Source organism: Polypterus senegalus, chromosome 13 (assembly GCF_016835505.1).
Source record: "Polypterus senegalus isolate Bchr_013 chromosome 13, ASM1683550v1, whole genome shotgun sequence".
In the NCBI taxonomy this organism is placed as follows: Eukaryota; Metazoa; Chordata; class Cladistia; order Polypteriformes; family Polypteridae; genus Polypterus; species Polypterus senegalus.
In genome coordinates this window covers 122,623,755-122,647,525 of record NC_053166.1, presented here as the reverse complement: position 1 = coordinate 122,647,525, position 23,771 = coordinate 122,623,755, and the positions used below count along the sequence as shown (strand labels likewise).

The 23,771-nt window shown below is 41.4% G+C and overlaps 1 protein-coding gene across 4 annotated transcripts in view; it reads right to left on the bottom strand.

The window, feature by feature from the left end:
• Window positions 1-23,771, bottom strand: part of caskin1 (CASK interacting protein 1) — a 66,186-nt gene that overhangs the window by 34,374 nt on the left and 8,041 nt on the right. For all 4 annotated transcript variants that reach the window (XM_039775961.1, XM_039775962.1, XM_039775963.1 and 1 more), the window contains exons 2-10: window positions 20,663-20,714; window positions 19,988-20,085; window positions 19,749-19,894; window positions 19,431-19,526; window positions 17,289-17,419; window positions 11,656-11,764; window positions 10,920-11,028; window positions 10,732-10,826; window positions 7,950-8,067 (exon numbers count right to left, since the gene is read on the bottom strand). In XM_039775961.1, coding sequence (XP_039631895.1) covers window positions 7,950-8,067; window positions 10,732-10,826; window positions 10,920-11,028; window positions 11,656-11,764; window positions 17,289-17,419; window positions 19,431-19,526; window positions 19,749-19,894; window positions 19,988-20,085; window positions 20,663-20,714 — 954 coding nt within the window. The remainder of the gene's footprint in view (window positions 1-7,949; window positions 8,068-10,731; window positions 10,827-10,919; window positions 11,029-11,655; window positions 11,765-17,288; window positions 17,420-19,430; window positions 19,527-19,748; window positions 19,895-19,987; window positions 20,086-20,662; window positions 20,715-23,771) is intronic.

The following is a 23,771-nucleotide window of genomic DNA, read 5'->3' as shown; positions in this document are numbered from 1 at the left end:
CTGAGTATTTTTAAAAGTTGATTTTGAAATTCTCATTTTCCTTTGCACAACTCCAGGTTAAAAAAACTTTCACAGCATCTATCACCATCACTCCATCCCCATGGATGAAGTGGGTTCAGTTTTATAGAAATCTAAATGAAGTTCTTAGGTAGGCCGTTGTTAACTTCAGTTATTTCTGTTCTATTTTCTGTTGTTTTGTTAGCCTGATATCTGATGAGGCTGAAGTTAGTGAGCTATTTGCAGTTTCCTATTCACATGGGTCTATTGCAACATAAAAAGTAAATATTTTAAAAGGTACACATTGGTAAATGTCATTAAACCTGTTCAATAAGTCATATTTTAATATCTCCTAATATGAAGATTACATTTCATCATCTAATGGATTTCAGGAACAAAAAAAGCAGAAGTAATAATTTTTCAGGTTTTCTTGTGTAGAAGTACAGGTCTATCAAAAATATACATACAAATATACACCTCCATCACACACTAATTTATTATACACACGTACAGTGCATACAACCATAATAGGTGCTCTGTTCTTCTAGGGAAGGTCCCAGAGGCAGAGATTTGGGGTCTATTGTGCCTGAGTGGAGACTAACAGAACACAGGGAAACAGGAGATTTTGTCGTAAGTGAATTCCTATAGAAGTCAGTGGTGGGACTGCTGCTCTCACCGATTTAAATACACGATTTAGGTGAGTGAGGAATAAAAAAAGTCTTGTTGCATATGTTAAAGGACATTAAAAGGGAAATATTAGAAAATCTTGACTTGGACATAGATTTGAGTCAAATGTAAAATTTTACATACAGGGAGGTAGTACTAGGGTGTTGTGCCATGTTAGCCATTATGGACGTAATGAGAAGTCAAGCAAAATTACATCTAAAACGATTACAATATGCGACACCAAAGCTAAAAAGTCAGTCAGACAGTCATTAGCCAACCCACTATATCCTAACTACAGGGTCACGGGGGTCTGCTGGAGCCAATCCCAGCAAACACAGGGCCCAAGGCAGGAAACAAACCCCGAGCAGGGCGCCAGCCCACACACACCCAGGACAATTTAGGATCGGCAATACACTTAACCTGCATGTCTTAGGACTGTGGAAGGAAACCGACGCAGACACGGGGAGAACATGCAAACTCCATGCAGGGAGGACCCAGGAAGCGAACCCAGGTCTCCTAACTGTGAGGCAGCAGCGCTACCACTGCTCTACCGCACCGCTCGCTAGAAAGTCCCCCTTATGAAAAAGGCGTTGAGATCCTAGTGGACTCATCACTGATCACCATCACACAGCATGCAGAATTGCACTCCTCACAAAGTTGGAACTACAGAAGTCACTAAATCTGTGCAACACATTGTGAGGCCACAACTGGAACAGTAGGTGCAGCTCAAGTGTCTTGACAATTGTAACACATTTCAGGTATGATCTTGAAGTTAAAGTGAAAGAGTTTAATTTCTTTCTGCCTAAGCCCAGTATTATCAAAGTGTTTAAAATTACAAATGGAATCTGCTGGGCAAAAAACAGCTGTTGCTTTAAAGCAATTTTAATGAGGACATGGAACAAAGGTGAAAGCTGGTTATGTGTGAATTTCACAGAAATGTTAGAAAAGTAGATGTGTGGAGTCAGTTAACTAGCAATGTGGTTCAAAGTAGCACACTTCGGTTCATCAACTCAACATTATTTTAGGCCCACAATGTGAAAAGAAACTGAATGCCGCATGAATGTTAAGTCCTTAAACATAACACATGTGCAAACATTAAGATCCATTCTGATTGATGCACCATCTAATCGACAGATGCATTTAACACACAAGTTATATACACGCACACTTTAGAAAAGGGACAGCAAGTATCCAGTGCCCCAGCAGCTTTTATCACTGGTCACTTGGCCAAAATGGAGGGGGTTGGGGGCCGCGAGGTCACACAGACCTGGAAAAGGAGTGACTGTTTGCTTGAGAGATGTGCTCCCTAGAAATCTGCACTGGGCATCAAACTGCAGTTGTGCTTTGGTGGTCAGTGAAGCCTGGTTAATACTGAGTGAGTAAACAAAGGCCAGCTGATACACAAGCGTGATTCATCTACCAGGACCCTTTTTTAAAAACAGGGGAGAAAAGCAGAGTCAGAACACAGCCTTTGAGTTCCAAAGCAATGCAGCTGAGCTGCCCTCAAGTCTTTAGAAATGCAACTGGCAGATGTAATGAGGGATCTTCTTAACCCACAGCATCTGCCCTACTTAAAAAACCCAAGAAAGGTTCAGGGTGTCAAGCACACCTCATACTGCCTGCCTTTACCAGGACTGACTCTCCATCACATTTCAGTAACCAAATGAATTAATGATAGTCCAGGACAACATGAGCCTTAGCCATGCTTCAGTAATGCAGTTAAATACCCCGGCTGGCCTGTGCCATGCAGTTACGTACTCAGATAGCCTCAGGTTTATTCAGTTAAATACCTGAAAAGGCTGAATATTCCACCTAAAACAAAAAAGGACTGCTCTATTTCAGACATCAGTAACATGGCATTGAATACTCCAGACAGCCTCAGTGAGGGAGTAATACAAGACGGGTCCTCAGAGATATTGGCATACAGTATATCCCAGACAGCCTCAGCAGCATTTAGTTAAAGTAACTCAGACAGCTCAGCGATGCAGTCATATATCCCGCACTCCCGCTCAATAAATGGAATGGTTCAATGAAGTTTTATTAAATGGAGAGCTTCAGCCATGCATCAGGAAAGCAGTTAAAACATCTAAGGCAGTGTCAGTGATGCAGCTATAACCTGGACAGCCTCAGTGACATAGCAGAATACTAGAAACTGTTCAGCAGTTTAGTGTTAAACACGTCTCCCTGCCCCATCTCAGACAGCCTCAGTGATGAAGGACAAAGCAAACAAAACAAAAAATACAACCCACTCCTAATTCAGCTGGTGGGATAAATGCGTCAATAATAAAAGAAATCTAATACAGGTTAATAAAATGACCTCCCTCCCCAAAAAAAAGCACACAGAGATTTAACAATGTTAAACATTTTTTGTAAATAACAAAAGTACAGCTTATGCCTTGAGGCATGCCTAAAATATGTCTCTGCTCTTTGTCTCCTCTAGCTGACTATGACAATAAACTCCTGCACGGGCACCAAAATATTCTCAGTCCCATTGTTTATGTTCTTTTAAATTAGAGGGGTTGGGATAAATCAGCCTGTGTAGAAATCACTGAACCACAAGCGGCAGGCTGGCTGTAACAATGCAGCTTATAAACTATACACGCTAGCCAATTCCAGACACCCTTATTACGTACAGTTGTGGATCTACGTACAAGAGAAATGATCCATGCCTGCCAGCTTTTATTTGGGCAGATGTATTACACAGGCATTCACCCCCTTCATCTTCATCATCAATGTCAAAAACAGGAAGGAATCAGGTGAACGTGAATGGAGAGTGTTAGCAGCCGATCGCTGTTAGGGGAGAAGCGTCTAGCAGTAGAGGGAAAAGCAGCAGTTAGTCGTCTGGCTTGCAAGGAAAGGTGCACTGAGGTGATGATGTTAATCTGGGACAGGATCATAGAAATACACGCCTCTTCTTACATAATACATACAGTAGTATAATGAGGGAACCCAATCAACTCCATTTTTGCCATTTTCTCCTGCCTTCAAAGCCAATGACTGCTAGTAAGCAAATTCTAAAATGTAGAACTGCAGCAAGTAAACTAACAAAATAACTTCAATTACGTCAGTGCGTGACCTATAAACTTCTCATCTCATCTTCAATCAGATTTTCCAGGCAAGGATCTCAGTGCAGCAGGCCAAGTTGTTTAGACCAGACGTTTACAACTCTTTCTGGGGCTTTCCTAAGCCATCTATGAGATTTAATCCTTGGTCTGTTCCACAGAGTCCTATCTGAAGGCACATCTTTTTATATAATACTCCACCGTGGCTGTTCATTTGTCTGTCCAGGATTTGTAATCCCCTGTAGCTCGCAAACCGTTTGAGCTATTGACCTGAAATTTGGTACACATATACTACATGACGTTTACTATCTGCTTTTGGGGTGATGATTGACCTCCAAGGGTATTCCTCTTTTTATTTTTATTTTATTTTATTGTAGAATCAACTCTCGGCAGCAGCCAATAAGGTGGCCGTGTGGGGCATGTGTACGGGCGTCGTTCTCATCCCTACCACCTTTGTCGTCACTTTCCCTACCTCTTCTTATCTTAAACCTTTCTTAAGTCTTCAATCTGCGTCAAGTATCAGCTTCAGTGAAAAATTAAGGAAAACGTACTAAGTAATTGCAACACAAACACTGACTTAATCAGTTTTAATGCGACAAGATGCAGACAAAAGAAGAGAAGAAGTGGGTCACTAGGGTGGAGGAAAGAAGAGCTGCTCAGAAAGCAGCAAGCACATTAACCTCTGAACAAACACATGCTAAATGTACAGAGAAAGAGGATGAAAACTAGGAATACTCAAGTCAAGTGTATTCACTGCACATTATTGTGCAGTCCGCCGTTACTGGTCTCTCATACAGAATAGAACACTAGACACCTAAACCACCTCATTGTGCTTCTAAAGGCGTTTTCACACTCATGGTCTGTTTACTTTCTTCAGAATCAGTAGATGATTGGTTTCCTGTTAGCTTAGTTGTGTTTCACACTGCAGACTTTCAAGTGAACCCAATAAACAGTTCACTGGGCAGAAACATTTTTTCCTGGGAAAAAATATCAAGGAGGGCTGACAATTCGTGCAAGGCCTCATTTTCCATAATTTTTTGGTTTATTTACCAAACACTGCTAGCAAAACTTCTAATATAAATCAACTGCTTGAAAATGATGCTCTTGTACGCATGGTGCAAAAAAGACACAATTCAAATTGGCAAATGTACAGAAGAAGGAAAGCTCTGCTGAGGGCACACACTGTGATGTGCTTCAGTCTTATGACGATGGACATATCAGGCAAGTTTCATTTAACTATACAATGCTGTGTATTTACTCTTCAGTAGCCACCATATGAACGTAATCTCAAATCACATGTCTACAGCGTTAACTCTTATAAATATTTGTTAATATTGTAGATTTTGTAATGTCTGGTTAACATTTACTACATATGTCAAAGTTAGTATACACATTGAGAAGATGCTCCACCTGCACGCATCACTTTCGTGGTGTAAGACTAGTGGGCTTGATAGCAGTTGGTCTTACATGTCACTGCTTTTTTAATGTTGCCACCACTTTGTGTATTTTATTCGACTCTCCTATACGAGAGAGGCTGAATAAGGTGCTTGGCTTGCTCTGATCAACTTGTAATTGTGCAAATTGTGTAACATTTCTACCTATGTATGCATTTATGTTTATCTTTTTATTGCTTTAAATGCCCCATATTAAGCCTCAACTCACTTTGCTGTGAATGTGATTCCTTAATTGCCGACAGAAGACCACCACAGATCACCACAGTGTTGGATCATATTTATTCCTCATGCAAACCTCTCTAGGGTTCACTTGGTACTTCACAGGGACCACCCTTTCCAAAGGGCCTCGGTGCTGTTGCTTTGGAAGACACTAGAGAGTGATTGGTATATTCACATCTACCAAAACAAACCAGACTTCATGGAAATCACCTCAGAGTTAGGAATAATTGCACCAAAAAAAATGAGGCGTGAAAACATCTTAACAATTCACTATAGTGGGATCTTCAACAAGATCCTATAGGGTGGTTGAGCTGCTAATCCGATCATGGGAAGTGAACTAAACAACCCGCCATGAGAACTTCTTTTTGGTAACCTCATAAGGTCAGGATGCTTCACAGATGAACATGGGTATGTAATTGACTTGCAAATCTAACACTTTACCCAAGAACTTAACTCCAGCTTCACAACCACCATTTAGTATAACAAACAATAATCATCACTGCACCGATTCATCAACCACTCTCATGAAAACTTCTATCTTTGCTCAGCATTATAAGCTTCTAAACTTGGTGACACTGATCCTGCCCTTGGTTTTCCAAAGCAATCCAGTCTTTACTTGGAGATAACGCATATCCAGCAGTCTCCTACTGCTACAAGCCTTGCCAGGGTGCATTGCTGAACACAAAATTAGACACCTGAGGCCAAAAAGATATATTTACCAACAGCAAACATGTAAAACCCTCAGCTCCTCATACTGGACAGTCACAGAGCCTTGGTGATGCATGGATATCCTGCACATGAAAAGTTTGCAAAAGAAATGTCAAACCACAACCTTGGCAGAGTCCTACCCCCACTTTAAACAAACCTAACTGCCAAGTATGTGAACACAGCTCCTGTTGAACAAACACGGAATCAAATGGTATGCAGCACCTCTCACAAAGATACAAAAAATTCTCAATAAATAGAAAAAATTAGCAAACTTACCAAGACCCTCAAAATAATCAGTTTCTCTGCCTTTCCAATGCCAGTACAGAATCAGTATTTTGTCTTCTATACTCTGGGTTTGCCAATCAGCTGAAGCCTGTTTCATTACCCAGGCAAAGGTTTTGTAACTTGGAGGGTGTGGGGTGTGATCATATATATCTTATATTGGGCACTATTACTCCAGTCTTGAAGAACTGTCTTTGGCCTCATGTAATCTTGGCCTGCAAAGTATATCATCTGTATCTTCTCCATGTGCCACCTAACCTTACTCAGTAGCCACCTTTCACACAGACAGGCCCTTTCACAGATTTACTAGTAAGCTGCTGTGTCCAAGTCTTCCAAGAACAAAAGCCAGAGCTGAAATTCAGAAAATGGAATATGCAAGTTTTCAAGATGAAAGCTGGTGTGATTTCTAGGAAACGACTTTTGACTTGTCCGCGGAAGAGGAGGAAAAGCAGTAAAATGCAAGGCCAAGCTTGTTACATCATGACAGCCTTAAGAAGTATAGACATTAATCCAAAGAAATCAATAATAATGGAGTGAAAAGGTAGGTCAGCAGCCAGCTTTAGAACCGTCACAAACAAGCACATAATGTGCACATTGAGAAGATGTCGGGAGATTTGCTGTTGATCTAAGCCGAGAGGAAAGTTGTTAAATCAAATTATTACTGAATGATTCGTGCCTGCTTCAAGGTTAGTAAGTGGAAGCATTGTACTCGGGTGCTTCCACCAGTGGTAGAAATGCTTCTATTCACCAATGCTGCTGTGGAAATAAAACAACCATGACACATATGGTGCACAGATACGATTGTGTGTAATTTTTTGTATATAGCTCTGCTACTATTCCTGCAGTACGGTGTAGTACATTTTAATTATAAAGAAAATCAAACACATTTAAACATTTTTGATCTTTCACACAACATCCAGGGTTCACCATCCTTTATATCATATTGTCACGTGAAAGCAGGAAATTAATGGACTATAATCTGCAAATCTGACCAAAATACTGGGAAAACTTTACTATCTATTGTTTATTTGGAACTTTATTCAGCGAATTGTTATGAGCATGCACACATTCATTTAAATTATATCTGTAAATGTTTAACAGCATTTATTTCCTAAAGCAAGTGTGTGAAGGTTCTATAGAGGTCTGAGAAGTTGGACTTGACTTTTACGCGCACACATTCTAAACATTCTCAACCTCTAATTTACAGTCATTTAGACTATAGAGAAATAATTGAAGAACTGGATTCATTAGTTAAAACCTTAAAAGACTCACAGTCAGCTCCGGTATTGCATTTAAATACCCAGCGTGCAGCACAGGTAGAGAATCACAGGATGATTTGCTGTAGATAGTCTCTAAGTCATTGACCAATAATATTAGACAGCAACCAGTATTATTCCAAGATTTGAGGGGGCCTAGTTAAACAAAAAGACACTAGCAAGCTGTAATGACTTCAGACATTATCATTCTACCCACTCTCCATCTTAAGAGCTGCTGGTAATACCTGTTCTACAAAATCAAAAGGCACCTTCCAGACTAAACTCACCACGTCTCAGTTTCTTACCTGTTCTCTTGCTGATCACTTCAGCAATGCTGGATGGGAAATACCCAACTCTGTCATTTCCAGTCCTGTTGTCATGGATACAGCCTTTCCACCGCCCATCAGGGTGCTGCTCTAACACCTGGAGGGCATAAAAGAAGCCAGTGTGATTATTGGGGACCAGCATCTGTCAGACATATACAGTAGATGTGGACAGTTGCCCCCTTGACTCCATGCTGTTCAGGAGGGCTTTGTTGAATATGTACCCAGTTTTACTACTGACACACCAGCCACCAACCACTGCAAGTTGAACTGCATAGTCAGAAAATCATTGGTGGTTTGTAATGTGGGGTGCTTGGGAACCCCTCCAAATATTTTAAAAACTCTACTTCAATCAATCAGGTAACGCAAAATAAAAATTAAATAAATTTGTGTATTTGCCAAACTTGCCTGGTGTCAGCACATGTCAACATCCATTATAAATTGGTTATGACTTGTACGTGTTTAACTTTTGTGAGAATACCTACTGTGTATTTCCTGAGTAAAGGGCGCTGGCTAAATGAGAGTGGATGTAAGTCCTTGATCTTTTTGGCAAACAGGTGACCTGAGGCTGCCCTTTAATTGGTTGCTTTCAGATTTTTCCAGGGATGCACTATTCTGCACCCCGGACACTCCCACAATTATTGGCCGTGAATGAGTATTGTTTTTGGTTTATCTAATCTAATGTGATTGGACAATCGTTGACACACTATTTCAAGTTCAAATCAATGGTTCACAGTTCACATCCACCATTAACGTAACTACAGATGAGCGAGCGCGACTTTATGGAGATGGCAACTTCAAGTGGAACTTTAGAAATCAAAGAAAATTTGGTTATTTCTTTAATGAAATACCCCTTCATAAATCGTTCACTTGAAGGAACAAAAAAAGAAGATAAAGAAGCTTGGACTGGACCAACCTGACTTAAGAATTCAGCAGCAGGCCGAGCATACACACAGAGTTTTTCTGCTCTTGTTATGACAAAATGGAGTTGGCTAACTGGTGTAAGTAATGTCTTTTTTTGCTTTCCCTGTTTGCTGTTTCAAGCGTCGAAGCATTGTGGACAATGACGGGAGTAAGAGAACTAAAACAAATTTCTGAAAAATGAAAGCAGCATGAAAGTAGCTGCAGTCATCTAGAGCAGTGTTTCTCAACAAGTCTGCTACGGCACAGTGAGAGCTACCTAGGTGTAATGTGGAAATAATAGTGTAGCGCACCTTTCAACCTCCCTGGGTTGTCGAGACCTGTCTGAGGAGGATAGTTCTACTTGGGAAAGTGGGAATAAAAGTAGCTTCATGATCAATATGTTGCAGACACAGCAGTTAGAGCAATTCAGATTAGTCTCCAGGCTATTAAGAGTCCATCTGCCCTGGATGTGTGCTCGCCAACGAGTCTCACAGCATTGGTGGATAGTGGGCATACGAGTTGCCTCTGAGACAGAGATGGTTGAGCAAAAGGGTAAAGCAGCTTGGAGATGCCACCAAAGTGCTCACTCTGTAAATGCTGATCTCGGAGCTCCTTTTTTACCAGCTTCACCACCCTTAGGGTGGTTGAACACATGTGTGAGACATAATGTGTTTAGGGTTAGTAATTAGTGGTGTGTCTTGGGATGATTTTGGTTACAAAACGTGTGCCACTACAGAAAAAAAAGTTGGGAAACAATGAAATAGACAATAGTATGAGGGTATTTTTTTTTTTGGCAAGCTTAGTGAAATTGCTCAGTTTAATCAGAAAGTAATTAAGAAATTTTCAGGCCTGAAGGAAAGGAGGTCAAAATGTATGCTCAATGAAATACAGGTATCCTGATCATAAAGGCAGGAAAGATTTAGGTTGCACTTGTCCTGTGGGTATAGTACCAGACAGGTTGTGAGGTGCCAGTTATGTTTTAAGATGTGGGGGTCTGTGGATCTTACAATGTGAATTTCTGCCCAGGTGAAGAAAGCCTGGCAAACTTGCATAGGACAGGGCAGGCTAGTAGCAAGTGTAGAATAAAATTAGGGTGGGAATGACTCTGTGGCTGTGGTAAATGGTGAACTGGGATGCAAGACTTCAGAAAGAAATCAGAGGACCAGTGATTATAAGATGTGCATTTATGGAATCCAGTGGAAATGGCCAAAGACTGGGCACTCTATTAGAAAAGACAGAATAAGATTTAGATTGGATTTATCTTATGGAAGTGTTATAGGACAGACTGAACTGCACGTTATTGGCAGATTACGGAGGTGGGGGTGTGGACATTATGGTGTGGGCTTTGGCAGATTGGGGAACTTTGCAAGTTCGCAGAGGATTGAGCATTTTAGAGACAGGTGTAGTATAAACTTTAGGTGGCAGATGCACCGCTTCCTTGGCACATCTATAGGGCAAGTTATGGGAAGAATAAGGGAGCTGCGGATGTCACAGATTGAAGTTTTGCAGCACAGTAGAAATGGGAAAGCTGGCATCAGATTGGACAGCATGGTGAAAAGGGTATATAATACATTTTAGCCTGGATTTGTCCTACGTGTCTTGTACTGAACCGGCCAAGATGTGCATTAGCACTATGATGAGGACCACAAAAGCATGTGGAATGACCAGATAGACAAACAGACAGACAGACAGATGTGAAAGACACTATATAACAGATAATTGCTGCTTCAGTTTGTTCCCCCCAAAAAATGCACACCCCTGCTCAAACGTTTTTCACCAGCCACCACTGCAGACAACAATGCTTCTGTTATAAAGATGAGAAGGTGCCTCCTGGGCTTTAAAGATTATAGCTGCTACCTACTGTAATAATGTCACCAGTTTTAATGTTCAGGCTTGTCAAGTCGTAGTTGTTGCAATAATCCTTCATTGCCCGGACCTGCAGAGCAGCAGATGCATCTGACAAAGACAGGAAGAGAAAAAAAGGGTTACACAGGCAACTTGGAGGCCTAACATATGACATTTTCCTCTACTCAAAGAGCCTCGGCTTACCTCTAAGCATTTGTTTGATCTCCTTGCTGGCCTGTGTTGCAGTGAACTGGTTGACAATGTCCAGAGCTGTCTGGCTGTAAGTATTCCTGACTTGTGCATTGATACCACTCTAGGAGCCCACAGAGAGTTTCATCCATAGGGGAGTAGAGAAGAGAAAACCAAAATTAGCATTAAAATAAAAGGTTGTTTCCCAGGGAGTGGGTCACACGGGATCTTTCTGTTAACAAAATGATTTTCTGTAGCTGCTACTGAAAACCTTTAGGGCAAATCAGACTTTTTAACAGAATCTCTGCCCAATAAACCAATGGATGTTAGTCAACTGGACAAGAGTGACTACTGAACAAATCAGTAATCAACTCATATCTAAAGTAACAGACTGAACCAGGATGTTTTCTTGGTATCCCGAAAGCAACACAGATCTGACACTGCAGCTTGTCAAGGGTCATGTGGATTACAGTTCCTGCCCTGCAGGTCATTGTGCATTTCAAATTATGCCCAGTGCTCAGATTTAGCTGCTGACTCATCTGTGAAGTCAACGTGCCACTTTGAATCCCAGGACACTGGGTAGTGGGGTGTATTATAGTGTATACTTTCCACATGTTTCCCAGGTGAATCCCTTAGAAGACATCATCATGCTTGCTGTATATTTAGCGACTATACCCAACTGTGACGACTCAAGTATGCTGGAGTGCACACCCAGCAAGACCACATGCACCCTCCTCACGGTGAGACTCACATCAAGCAGCAGTCTAACAACATCGGTCTTGCCACACAGTGCAGCTTCGTGTAGGGCTGTGCCCGCCTTTGTCTGCCGGTTGATATCAATGCCTGCCTGCAGCAGTAACCTGTAGGAGTAACAAACATATAGAAGATTAAAAAGGACCATCAGCCATGTTTCTGCTTTATGTTTTTTTCATAATATAAGGGATAATCCTTTGCATTATGGAATGCAGTATGTACAAAAAGAATATATGGATCAACTTCTGAGGCTTCTTGGAGAAGCCTTTTAAAATTGAGTTTTTTTAGCCTTTGATAATTCAGACCCTCATATACATTGTCTACCAGTAATGAACCAAAAGTTGAAAGCGCATCAAAATTGAGAAAACCCACCAGTGGGCTTTCAGCCAAGCAACAGCCCTTCCAATTGCTTCTATGTCTAGTGTTAAACATGCAGTATTAGGTGAGTGCACATTATAAAGCATTTTAAATGTCTCAGCATGTGTACCTCAGAGCCCATGTGAAGCTAAACACTGCAGACAACCGCATTAGTTAAGAATATAAACAAAAAAATCCAATATAAAGATTGGGGTCTACCCTGAAAACATTTGGCATGACTTCTGAGTCAAGCTTATGCAAGACACCCGTCTATCTGGGGGGCACCCTCACAGTAAGACAAGTTTAAATTGCCAAATAATCCAACAGGTTTGACGTTGGGAAGCTACAAAAAATGCAGCACCACACGGACACAAGAAGAATGTGCATCTTCCACAAGAACGGTACTCACAGATTGAAACCCAAGTCTCTGAAGTTAGTCAGTCATTATGCAACTCGCTATATCCTAACACACGGTCACGGGGGTCTGCTGGAGACAATCCCAGCCAACAATGGGCATAAGGCAGGAACAAATCCCTGGGCAGGGTACCAGCCCACAACAGGGCACACACCCACACCAAGCACAATTTAGGATGACCAATGCACCTAACCTGCATGTCTTTGGACTATGGGAGGAAACCCATGTAAACATGGGGAGAACATGCAAACTCCACGTGGGGAGGACCCGGACAGCGAACCCAGGTCTCCTTACTGCGAGGTAGCAGCACTACCACTGTGCCACCGTGCCTCCCTCTGAAGTTAGTTAAGGTTAAATTTTGCTCTTATATTTTACTTTACTTCTAGGATGTCCTCCCATAAGTGGCATAGAAGCAATTTCTGCAAAGGCCTTATTGTAAATAGTGGCATATATGAAAAGAGAGTTTTGCTGGTAATAATATAAAAGCTTTTGAAGCAATGTCACTTGGGGAAGATTGGACATAAGTCGGTTATAGAACCCCCATATGACAAAAAATGAAATAAAACTACCATCAGCAGTAAGATTTGTTGGTGCCCAGCTTGGGAATGAAAGGATGTAAAAATCATGTAACAGGAACTGGCATCAATAATATGATGAAACAACTGAAGTGAATTGTAGAAGCTGCTATAGAGATGCTATTTCATTGTATAACTTTGATACATTTCTGAAGGCTGCAATAAGAAACAAATGTATCACCACACTAATCCACAAAAAGTTGTTTTTGAGGAGAAAACTTGGTTTAATTTAAGCCTGTTGCCGCCACTGTCTATGTAGATTTGGTGTATTCTCCCTATGAGTTGACACCGACGTCATCCCCAAATTCCAAAGGCTATATGTACGTTTATGTTGCAATTCTAAAATGACTTTGCATGAGTGAATGTAGAAGTTTGCCTAGCAGTGCTATCTAGGATATGCACCGGCTGCCCATAACCCTGTAATGAAATCAGAAAGTTCTGCTGATGCTGAAAAAATGTTTTTGCCATATAAAGGTAACGTAACAAACATCTGGAACCAACAACCCTGAATGCTCATTTTTAATATGCATTTGCTCTCAGTTAGCACTTTTGTTTTCTGAATGGTGAAGTGATATAGAATTTGAACATAGAAACCACAAAGTGTAATGTAGATACAACTGTTGGCCCAAAAAACTTTGACCAGGATCATTAATGCATCACTAAGCATTTGTAGTCCAGGGAACCATCATAAATGCAACTCTGAACAACTTCAGTCTAAATTCATGTGTATAGTGCCATGATAAGTGTTTCATAACTCCCTATACATTTTAAACTACCTGCTACACTTCTTGGTTGTACAGCTCAAGCTCTTTATAATTGGAGAAGTGACTTTCAGGGTTCCAGTCAGAGATTTTGTGTTAAGGACATTGTCTGGACCAGTATTACAAATTAATTTCATTTGTGTCCCAATACAATGTGAGTCATCTGACCAGGACAGTATCTATGGCAGAGATTTCTTCATACTTGGCATCATTTAGAAAGATAGATTAGATAGATTAGATAGATTAGATAGATTGGATAGATTGGATAGATTGGATAGATAGATAGATAGATAGATAGATAGATAGATAGATAGATAGATAGATAGATAGATAGATAGATAGATAGATAGATAGATAGATAGATACTTTATTAATCCCTAAGGGTAAATTCACATACTCCAGCAGCAGCATACTGATAAAAACAATATTAATTAAAGAGCAACAAAAAAAAAAGCAGCACAAGTTAAAAAATGCAAGGTGGAGAGTGTAAGGCAGGTATAACAGTCTATAATCTTGTATAATGTTAACGTTTACGGGTGGAATTGAAGAGTCGCATAGTGTGGGGGAGGAATGATCTCCTCAGTCTATCAGTGGAGCAGGACAGTGACAGCAGTCTGTCGTTGAAGCTGCTCCTCTGTCTGGAGATGATTCTGTTCAGTGGATGCAGTGGATTCTCCATGATTGACAGGAGCCCGGTAAGCGCCCGTCACTCTGCCACGGATGTCAAACTGTCCAGCTCCATGCCTACAATAGAGCCTGCCTTCCTCACCAGTTTGTCCAGATGTGAGGCGTCCCTCTTCTTTATGCTGCCTCCCCAGCACACCACCGCATAGAAGAGGGTGCTCGCCACAACTGTCTGATAGAACATCTGCAGCATCTTATTGCAGATGTTGAAAGACACCAACCTTCTAAGGAAGTATAGTCGGCTCTGTCCTCTCTTGTACAGAGCATCAGTGTTGGCAGTCCAGTCCAATTTATCATCCAGCTGCACTCCCAGGTATTTATAGGTCTATACCTTCTGCACACAGTCACCTCTGATGATCACGGGGTCCGTGAAGGGCTTGATCCTCCTAAAGTCCACCACCAGCTCCTTGGTTTTGCTGGTGTTCAGGTGTAAATGGTTTGAGTCGCACCATTTAACAAAGTCCTTGATTAAGTTCCTATACTCCTCCTCCTGCCCACTCCTGATGCAGCCCACGACAGCAGTGTCGTCAGTGAACCTTTGCACGTGGCAGGACTCCAAGTTGTATCGGAAGTCCAATGTATATAGGCTGAACAGGACCAGAGAAAGTACAGTGCCCTGCACCGCTCCTGTGTTGCTGACCACAATGTCAGACCTGCAGTTCCCGAGACGCAGATACTGAGGTCTGTCTGTAAGATAGTCCACGATCCATGCCACCAGGTATGAATCTACTCCCATCTCTGTCAGCTTGTCCCTAAGGAGCAAAGGTTGGATGGTGTTAAATGCACTAGAGAAGTCCAGAAACATAATTCTTACAGCACCACTGCCTCTGTCCAAGTGGGAGAGAGATCGGTGTAGCATGTAGATGATGGCATCCTCCGCTCCCACCTTCTCCTGGTATGCAAACTGCAGAGGGTCGAGGGCATGGCGGACCTGTGGCCTCAGGTGGTGAAGCAGCAGCTGCTCCATGGTCTTCATCACATGTGATGTTAGTGCGACAGGCCTGAAGTCATTCAGCTCACTGGGACGTGATACCTTTGGGACTGGGGTGACGCAAGATGTTTTCCAAAGCCTCGGGACTCTCCCCTGTTCCAGGCTCAGGTTGAATATGCGATGAGGACCCAAAACATAGTGCTGCCATTACCTCATTTTACTATAGGAAAAGTAATGATGTGACTTACCAGGTTTACTGAAAAAATATAGTGCCTTGCATCAAAATCAGCAAAATTCCTATTGTATATACAGTATAAGCTTACAATTCCTCCTTCCAAGCAAGCCCAGGATCTTAAATGGTTTCTTTACAAAAGCAATGCAAAGTACCTTAGGACTTTTTGAGCACCTTCACACACAGTCTATGTACATTAGTAGAGTTCTCGTGAAACTATAAATAGAAAACACAGTTCCCAAATTCAAGAGAGAGACCACGGCAGTTGTATTGACACAATTATGGGCCTCAATCAATTAAAACGGACACTTGGCATGTTTATTACGAACCTTTAAGCATCCTTTATTTTATATAGAATATTCTAAAGTAATTGACTACCCCCAAATGCTTTACAGTTAAAGATGTAGTGCCATTGTTTATATTTACTTTTTATAATCTGAGCAAATAGGTTACTTGACTTGTTGAAAACCTGAACCAGCAGGTATAAAGTCCAATGGCTTAGACCACACTGCATTAAATACACATACAGGCAAACACAAAGTTGCATGCACACACACACACTTTAACTAAAATAGGATCTTCTAAAATCAACAAAAATTTTCTTTATGAAGAATAACATGCATAAAATACCTATAAATATAAATAAAGAAGTCTGTAATATTATACATTCATATAAAAATAATGTGTGCATTTATACAGACTCACATTATATATACATATAAACACTATGTACATATACATATAGGTAAGCAGAGGTATGAATGCTAGATATTGGCTAGAGGTAAGCAGATTTGTATTTTCTACTATATAACATTAGGCACTTTAATACATTTTTGTTTATTATGCTGCATGTTTGATGGAGTTGCAGCTTAATGTTTCACTGTATTCCACAGTCCAAAGACATGCAGGTTAGGTGCATTGGCGATTCTAACTTGTCCCTAGTGTGTGCTTTGGTGTGTGGGTGTGTGTGTGTGCGCCCTGTGGTGGGCTGGCGCCCTGCCTGGGGTTTGTTTCCTGCCTTGCGCCCTGTGTTGGCTGGGATTGGCTCCAGTAGACCCCCGTGACTCTGCAGTTAGGATATAACGGGTTGGATAATGGATGGATGGATGGATGTATTCTATACACATGATGAAACTACTCCTCAGATTTTATACACACACACACCTACACATATATACAGTATGGGTTGAAATCTAAGTAATCAATGCACATGAGCATTAATGTTTCCAGTGCACCGTCTATTGAAATATTTTTTGTAATGCACATAGTATTAAAGTGCATTCCATTTGCCATTCCAACAGATGGCACATCATAAACATTTGTAGTAATAAAATGCACTTTATCACTACAAATGTTCCATTTTTTGGAATGACAGAGACATGGCAAATGTATGGACACTCAGATACACAGACACATATCTTTTATGAAGGTGAATGCTAATCATAGACAATAAGCAGACTAATGTAGCATTCTCATTCTGGGATGGTTTCATTAAACTAATTAAAGGATGGGGGATACCGGACTCAAAAATAAACTAAATTATAAAAAGAAAAGTTGCTCAACATGGGCATCTATTTGGCCTGGTCAGTTAAGCTGCTTATGTGTTAGGCCCATCACATTAAACACACCATTGTGCTCTTGAATTTAACACATGAACTTGCTCTTTTAACCCTTACCTGATGATGTCGATGTGCCCATTCTTTGCAGCCAGATGCAGTGGACTGGTTCCATTGGGGTCTGTGGGATCACCAGACCTGGGCTCCAACAGGGCAGCACACATGTTACTGCTCAAAAGCAGTTGAACAACCTGCAAGATTAATTGAGGCGAGACCATTAACCCATCTGACATCAGTAGATACTTACTAGTGAATCATTCTCCATATGATGCCTACTATCCACTGCTGCATCTCTGGGATACAATGACATTTTTTCAGAAAAATTAAGGTACTTTACTTTCAAACTCACATGTGTAAAAATCAAATAACCTTATTTCATGCATCTTATTAGGGTTATGAGTACAGGGTACCTGAAACACAAATGAGTGTTTGTGTCCTCTAATATAACATCAAAACAATCTAGACGAGAACAGGCCATTCAGCCCAACAAAGCTTGCCAATCCTAGCCACTTAATTCTTCCTAAAGTCCTACTGTCTACCACACTACTTGGTAACATATTCCATGCATCTACTGTATGGTTCTCTGTGTGATGAAAAACTTACTGGTGTTTGTGTGAAATTTACCCTTAACAAGTTTCCAACCGTGTTCCCGTGTTCTTGTTGAACTAATTTTAAAATAATAGTCTCAGTCCAATAGACTAATTCCAACACTTCAATCATGCCCTCTTATCTCCTTTTGCTTAAGCTGAAAAGGCTGAGCTCTTTGAATCTTTTCTCACAATTCAACCTCTGTAGCCCTTCAGTCAACCTAGTCATTCTGTTATGGACTTTTTTAGTGCTGCTATGTCCTTTTTGTAGACTGGAGACCCAAACTGCACACAGTACTCTAGATGAGGCCTCACCAGTACATTATAAAGGTTGAGCATAACCTCCTTGGACTTGCACTCCAAACACCATGCTATATAACCTAACATTCTGTTAGCCTTCTTAATGGCTTCTGAACACCACCTGGATAATGTTGAGTCCACTATGATTCCTAAGTCCTTCTCGTAAGGTGTTCTTTCAATTTTCAGATCTCCTACTGTGAATTGAATTCAAATCTAAAATATTACTTCCTGCTTGTAGTACTTTACATTTACTTACAAAAAATGTAATCTGCCACAAATGTGCACAAGCCTACTGCCTACATCCCTCTGTAATGATTTAATGGATTCTAGATTATCTGCCAATCAACCTAGCTTGCTATGATCTGTAAACTTAACCAGCTTGTTATTTATATTTCTATTCAAGCCATTCATATATATATATTAAAAAAAGCAGCTGAACTACCACTGACCACTGTGAGACATCACTCTTTACATCATTCAATTCTGAGAAGATTCTTCACACCATCACCCTCCGTTTTCTGCATCTGAGTCAGTTTTTGCAACCATCCACAAGCAACACCCTGAACTCCCACTTCTTTAAGTTTGATGTTCAAAGTCTCATGTTGCACTTGTGGAGGACTGCCGGCTCTCCCGACAGCATGATCGTGCCCCGAGTTCCAGCAGGGCCTCATGGACTATGTAGTGTTTGTACACAGCCCTGTGGAGGCCACCGGGAGTCGCTGTAGGGGGGCTCGTAGGCTCTTATGTGCCCTATAACCCGGGAGTACGTCACGGTCACGTGACAGGAAGGAACGACGTGCTCCCGGGTTGAAGAAAAGGACTGTTTACCCTGACCCGGAAGGAATAAGGAACTGTGGACTGATTGGGCAGGAACACCTCCAGGTCAGGGTGTATAAAAGGATTGTGGGAAAGCCCTGAGACTGAGCTGAGCTGGGAGGTAGAGGGGCGAAGTGTCTGGGCGAGGAGGAGAGAATATCATTGTTGTTTATTTAATTTATGAGTAGTGTGGAGGGTGCTTTGTGCACGTTATTTTTAATTAATAAAAAGTCTTGGACTTTTATGCGGTGTCTGGAGTGGTACCTGAGGGTTGAAGAGGTGGACAAGAAGCTTATCTGCGACACTCTTTATCAAATGCTTCAAGGAAGATAGATGTGGCTGTGACTGTCAGATTTCACTCACATCACATCTGCTGAAGGAGGAGGACTTTAAGTACAATGCCATAAAAGGTGTATCCTGTAGCCAAATATGCCAACATTCTTTTCCACGGAAGACAAGTGACAGGTATAGAGATCAGAACTCTTCTTGGCACACTCACCCCAACTCGGCCAAATTCACATGCTAGATCCAGCGGGGTCTTGCCTGCATTGTCTACTATGCAGGGGTTGGACTGGTGCTGAAGAAGCATCTCTGACTACAAGAGGGAAAAGAAAAGTGGACATAAGGAGCCCTGCATGGAGTTAGCCAATATCTACCATTATCAGTAAACAGAGACAAAGCACAGAAGGCAGGCCTACTGCTACTTCCCTCTTCACATCCTGTGTCAAAGTTTTCCCTTTATTCTTGCGCCAGGTTTGAAACCATCCCCACCATTACATATCCACCCTTGCACCTCTCTTTATCCAAAATGACTCACCACATCATAGTGGCCATGCTGTGCAGCCAGGTGTAAGGGAATTTGCCCTTCATCCGACTGGCTGTTGACAGAGGAGCCTGCCTTCAGGAGCATTTTCATGGGCTCCACTTTGCCTTGCCAGGCAGCATAGTGTAGTGGACGCATGCCTAGAAAACAAAAGAATGTGGCTAAATCAGCAGTAACTGCAAGTGAAGTTAAATGGGCCAAACCTGGTTGGTACGGTCATGACAGAAACATACCTTTTTGATCTCGAATATCCACTGTAGCCTGGGACTCCAACAAGAGGGAAATGAGGTCAGTATTTCCATTGAGAGCTGCATGATGCAGTGCAGAAAAGCTGTGGTGGATAAAATAAACAAGGCGAAAAAAAAAATTGGCATGTTAACCTGTGCATCATGAGGTAATCCTATTTCCCATGAGTCCCTTTCCAATGTGACCATCTTCACATCCTCTGACAACACTAAGTTACCTGTCTCTATGTATCTCATAACAAAACACCCAGTCCATGACCCATTCAATTTAAAGTAACGTACTGTATAAGTAGCAACCAATAATAATATGGGAAAACACTTAATGGAGAACTCCTTCAGGCATGCTTCTGTTCAACACAGCCAAAGATGACATGCCGACATGACCAGTCTACTGGTATGTTATGGTAGGTCAGTCTTAAAATGGTCACACCTCCAGATATTTCCCAAAAATGTTCTTACTTGTTCCATGCACTAAGTATGTACATATAAGTCACACCTCATGGAAATCACAGAGTGAACTGTCACCATGTGATTTAAAGGCTGTGACCTGGCCTTATGTGAACCTATCTTCTGCATCTCCGAGGGTGATCTATTTGACTTCAATGTACATGTCCCATTTAATGGCCAGTGACCTACGGCAAAGGAGGAGAGTACCCTGCTCACCCATCAGTATCTTGGACGTTGACATTGACTCTCTTCGTGGAGCCCAGCAACTCTGAAAAAAAAGTAAAGAAAGATGTAGGAGACACATCTAGCTGGTGCAATGATTCAATACAGTCCCTCACAAATGCCCTGTTATTGGAGTTACCTTGGATTTACCTTGGGAATGTGGGACTGAGGCATCTTCCCTGGACATGTTTCCTTAACAAGTTCCATAAACGTTGAAAACGCATTATTTTTGAAACGTACAAATTATACACTGCGGTGGGCTGGCACCCTGCCCGGGGTTTGTTCCTGCCTTGCGCCCTGTGCTGGCTGGGAATGGCTCCAGCAGACCCCCGTAACTCTGTGTTAGGATATAGCGGGTTGGAAAATGACTGATTGACTGACAAATTGTACATTTGCTTCTTTAAAAATCTAATTTTTTTTTATTTTAAATGTTTATTTTATGGAGGTGTGTGACGAGGGTGAACTCCAAAGTGCTGTCAAGCAGTTATAGTTTATTTTCCCGTAAAAGATTTAACATGCATTTTAAATAATTCCTTAGTCATTCTCTCACCTGCTTATCCAGCACTGGGAATAGCATGGAACTAAGCCTGGACAGGGTTGTCAGTCCTTTGTGAGGACACACACACACACACACACACACACACACACACACTCTCTCTCTCCTTCCCGGACAATTTAGACACATCAGTTTACTAAACACATACAACTTTGGACTTTGGTTGAAAAGCTCTTGCAAACATGAGGATATTGTGCCCACTTCTCAAAGATAGTCATGGGCCAAAATTCTACAGCTTGCATGCAAAACTATTGACTGCTAGAACTGAACTGGCTAGGCGGGTGATCCCTGCCTCCTTCAGTGCTCCATATGAAAGCCACCCAAATATGGAAAACCACTTGTGCCAGATTAAATAAAGTCAATAATGAAATAAATAATCACATGAAAAAATGCAGCTATAGCTATAAAGAGAGTCATCCAACTGAGCGAAGAAAAAAAAAGCACATAAAAATCTAATTATTATGAAATACAATTTCATAGTCATATTTGGTTTCAATAATTTAGTTACGTTTAAGTACAGGCTTTATTTCAAGCTGGTCTTATTTTTTAAAGCCTGCTAACTATGGGACATTTCCAAAGAGCACATTCCTGAATGACCCTTTTAATGACAACATTATTTATATCAGAATTCCTCCTAACTTTATGATGGTTTTGTCCTCTGTCAACCAAGCCCAGCAGGCTGAACTTATTCTTATTGGTTAATCATTTGCTGTGAATTACTTTTACCTGAATCTAGGTGGTAGGCCAGATTAGGATCTTTAGCAGTGAAGTTTCTGCATTAAGGATCATAACAGCACTTGATGTTGTGTAAAACATGTAAGAAGCTTCTCTAAGTAATTTACATCTCTATATACATAAAATCCAATGTCTGTCTGTCTGTTCGCTTTTCATGAGAGAACTACTTAACAGATTTAGATTTTACATTTTAGATGGTTTTTTTCTATAATTTGCTTGAACATTCCAGTTGATTTTGCGACTCCTCTCATTGCGCTAAGAATCATAGTTCGCTTGCAGGAGTGATATATTCGCGCTAATCCGAGACAGAGCCTGCGGGCCGAGAGCAGGAAGCGTGACATCAGGAGTAGGGAGTCGGTTTGCCTCTGCATTTTGGAGCGTAACTTGCCTGCGCTTGTTACTAGCGATACCTTTTTGTTTATTCATTTTAAAAGTTTGTTCTGTTTCACTACTACACGGGCGGAGCCACAGGGAACAGCTAGCTATCTATATAAATAAGTTCATAAGCTGTTTGTCTAACCAATCACTCAAAAATGGCAGAACCGATTGTTACAAAATTTTGCATGTGCATTGCTATTGGTCCAATTTAAAATATAGGCTATATGGCTTGCCTGACAGAAGGTTTATAATGAGGGGAAACCCAAACACTGACATGAGGACTACAATTCCCATCTGGCAGCGAGAGTGTTCTGAGGCTGATGGAAAGACATTGTTATCAGTGTGCCACACACAACATTTTGTACCGGCTGAAGTGGGATCTCATCTAAGACTGCAGGTATAATGTTTTCTTACCAATTAACTTGGATAACAGTTTCATTGCCTCAAAGGATTACATCTTTTGTCTAAAGGTACGTCTATTTGTCTCGTCTTGTGCTATGTTTAGCCATGAAACAAATACTGTATATCCAGCCAAAGCTGGGAACTTCACTAGTTATTAAAATGTTTATAAAAATCCTCACCTTTGTCTTCTTAAGCTATTTTTCAATTTTTTATCATATGATTAAAGCAATTACTTATCTGGAAAAATATTGCTCCTTGTGAAAAAGTTCTTGCACAGGGTGTTACAAGCCTTTTTTCTGGCAGGTGGGTGGACCAATTGGCCCTGCAGTGTTCTCTACACCCTTGGTCGTGTGTGTGCACGTTCACTCTAAATTTTCTATTTTAGTGAAGGAATTGATCATCATCACCTGTAATGAACTGAGGACCTCCTGCTTCTTGTTTTTGTTGTTTTTTTTTATTTATAAATCATGTATTTCCATGTGTATTTGATTCAATCTTTTCCCTGTCATGGCCATGCAGGACACACGAGATTTATGAAAAGTTATGTATAATTTGCTTCCTTAATGTCAGCCAGAGGATCAACAGATAAACACCAGGATGGTATTGTTCATATGACATTTCACTGCACCTTTATTTTTCATTTACTGCCAATGGCTGTTTGTTATTTTGAGACAAATTGACAATACATTGGAAACGCTGACATATACAAATGCTCTACACAATGCTAACATTGTGTGGCAAGCCGGGACGCCTGGAAGGACCGGAAGAGGGACTACGCCTCCTCTGGACCACGAGAGAGTAGCCGCCCTGGTTGGTATGGGGACCACGGGAACACAGCATGGAAGCTCAACCCTATAGGGGCCCATTTTCACCACCAGGGGGCACCCAGATGCCAAAGAAGCCCTGGACATCACCACTTCCACCACACCCGGGGGTGCTGGGGGAAGGAAAACCAGGGACACCCGGAGTGCTTCCAGATGCTCAGCCGGCACTTCCGCCACACCAGGAAGTGCCAGCGTAAGTTCATCGGGA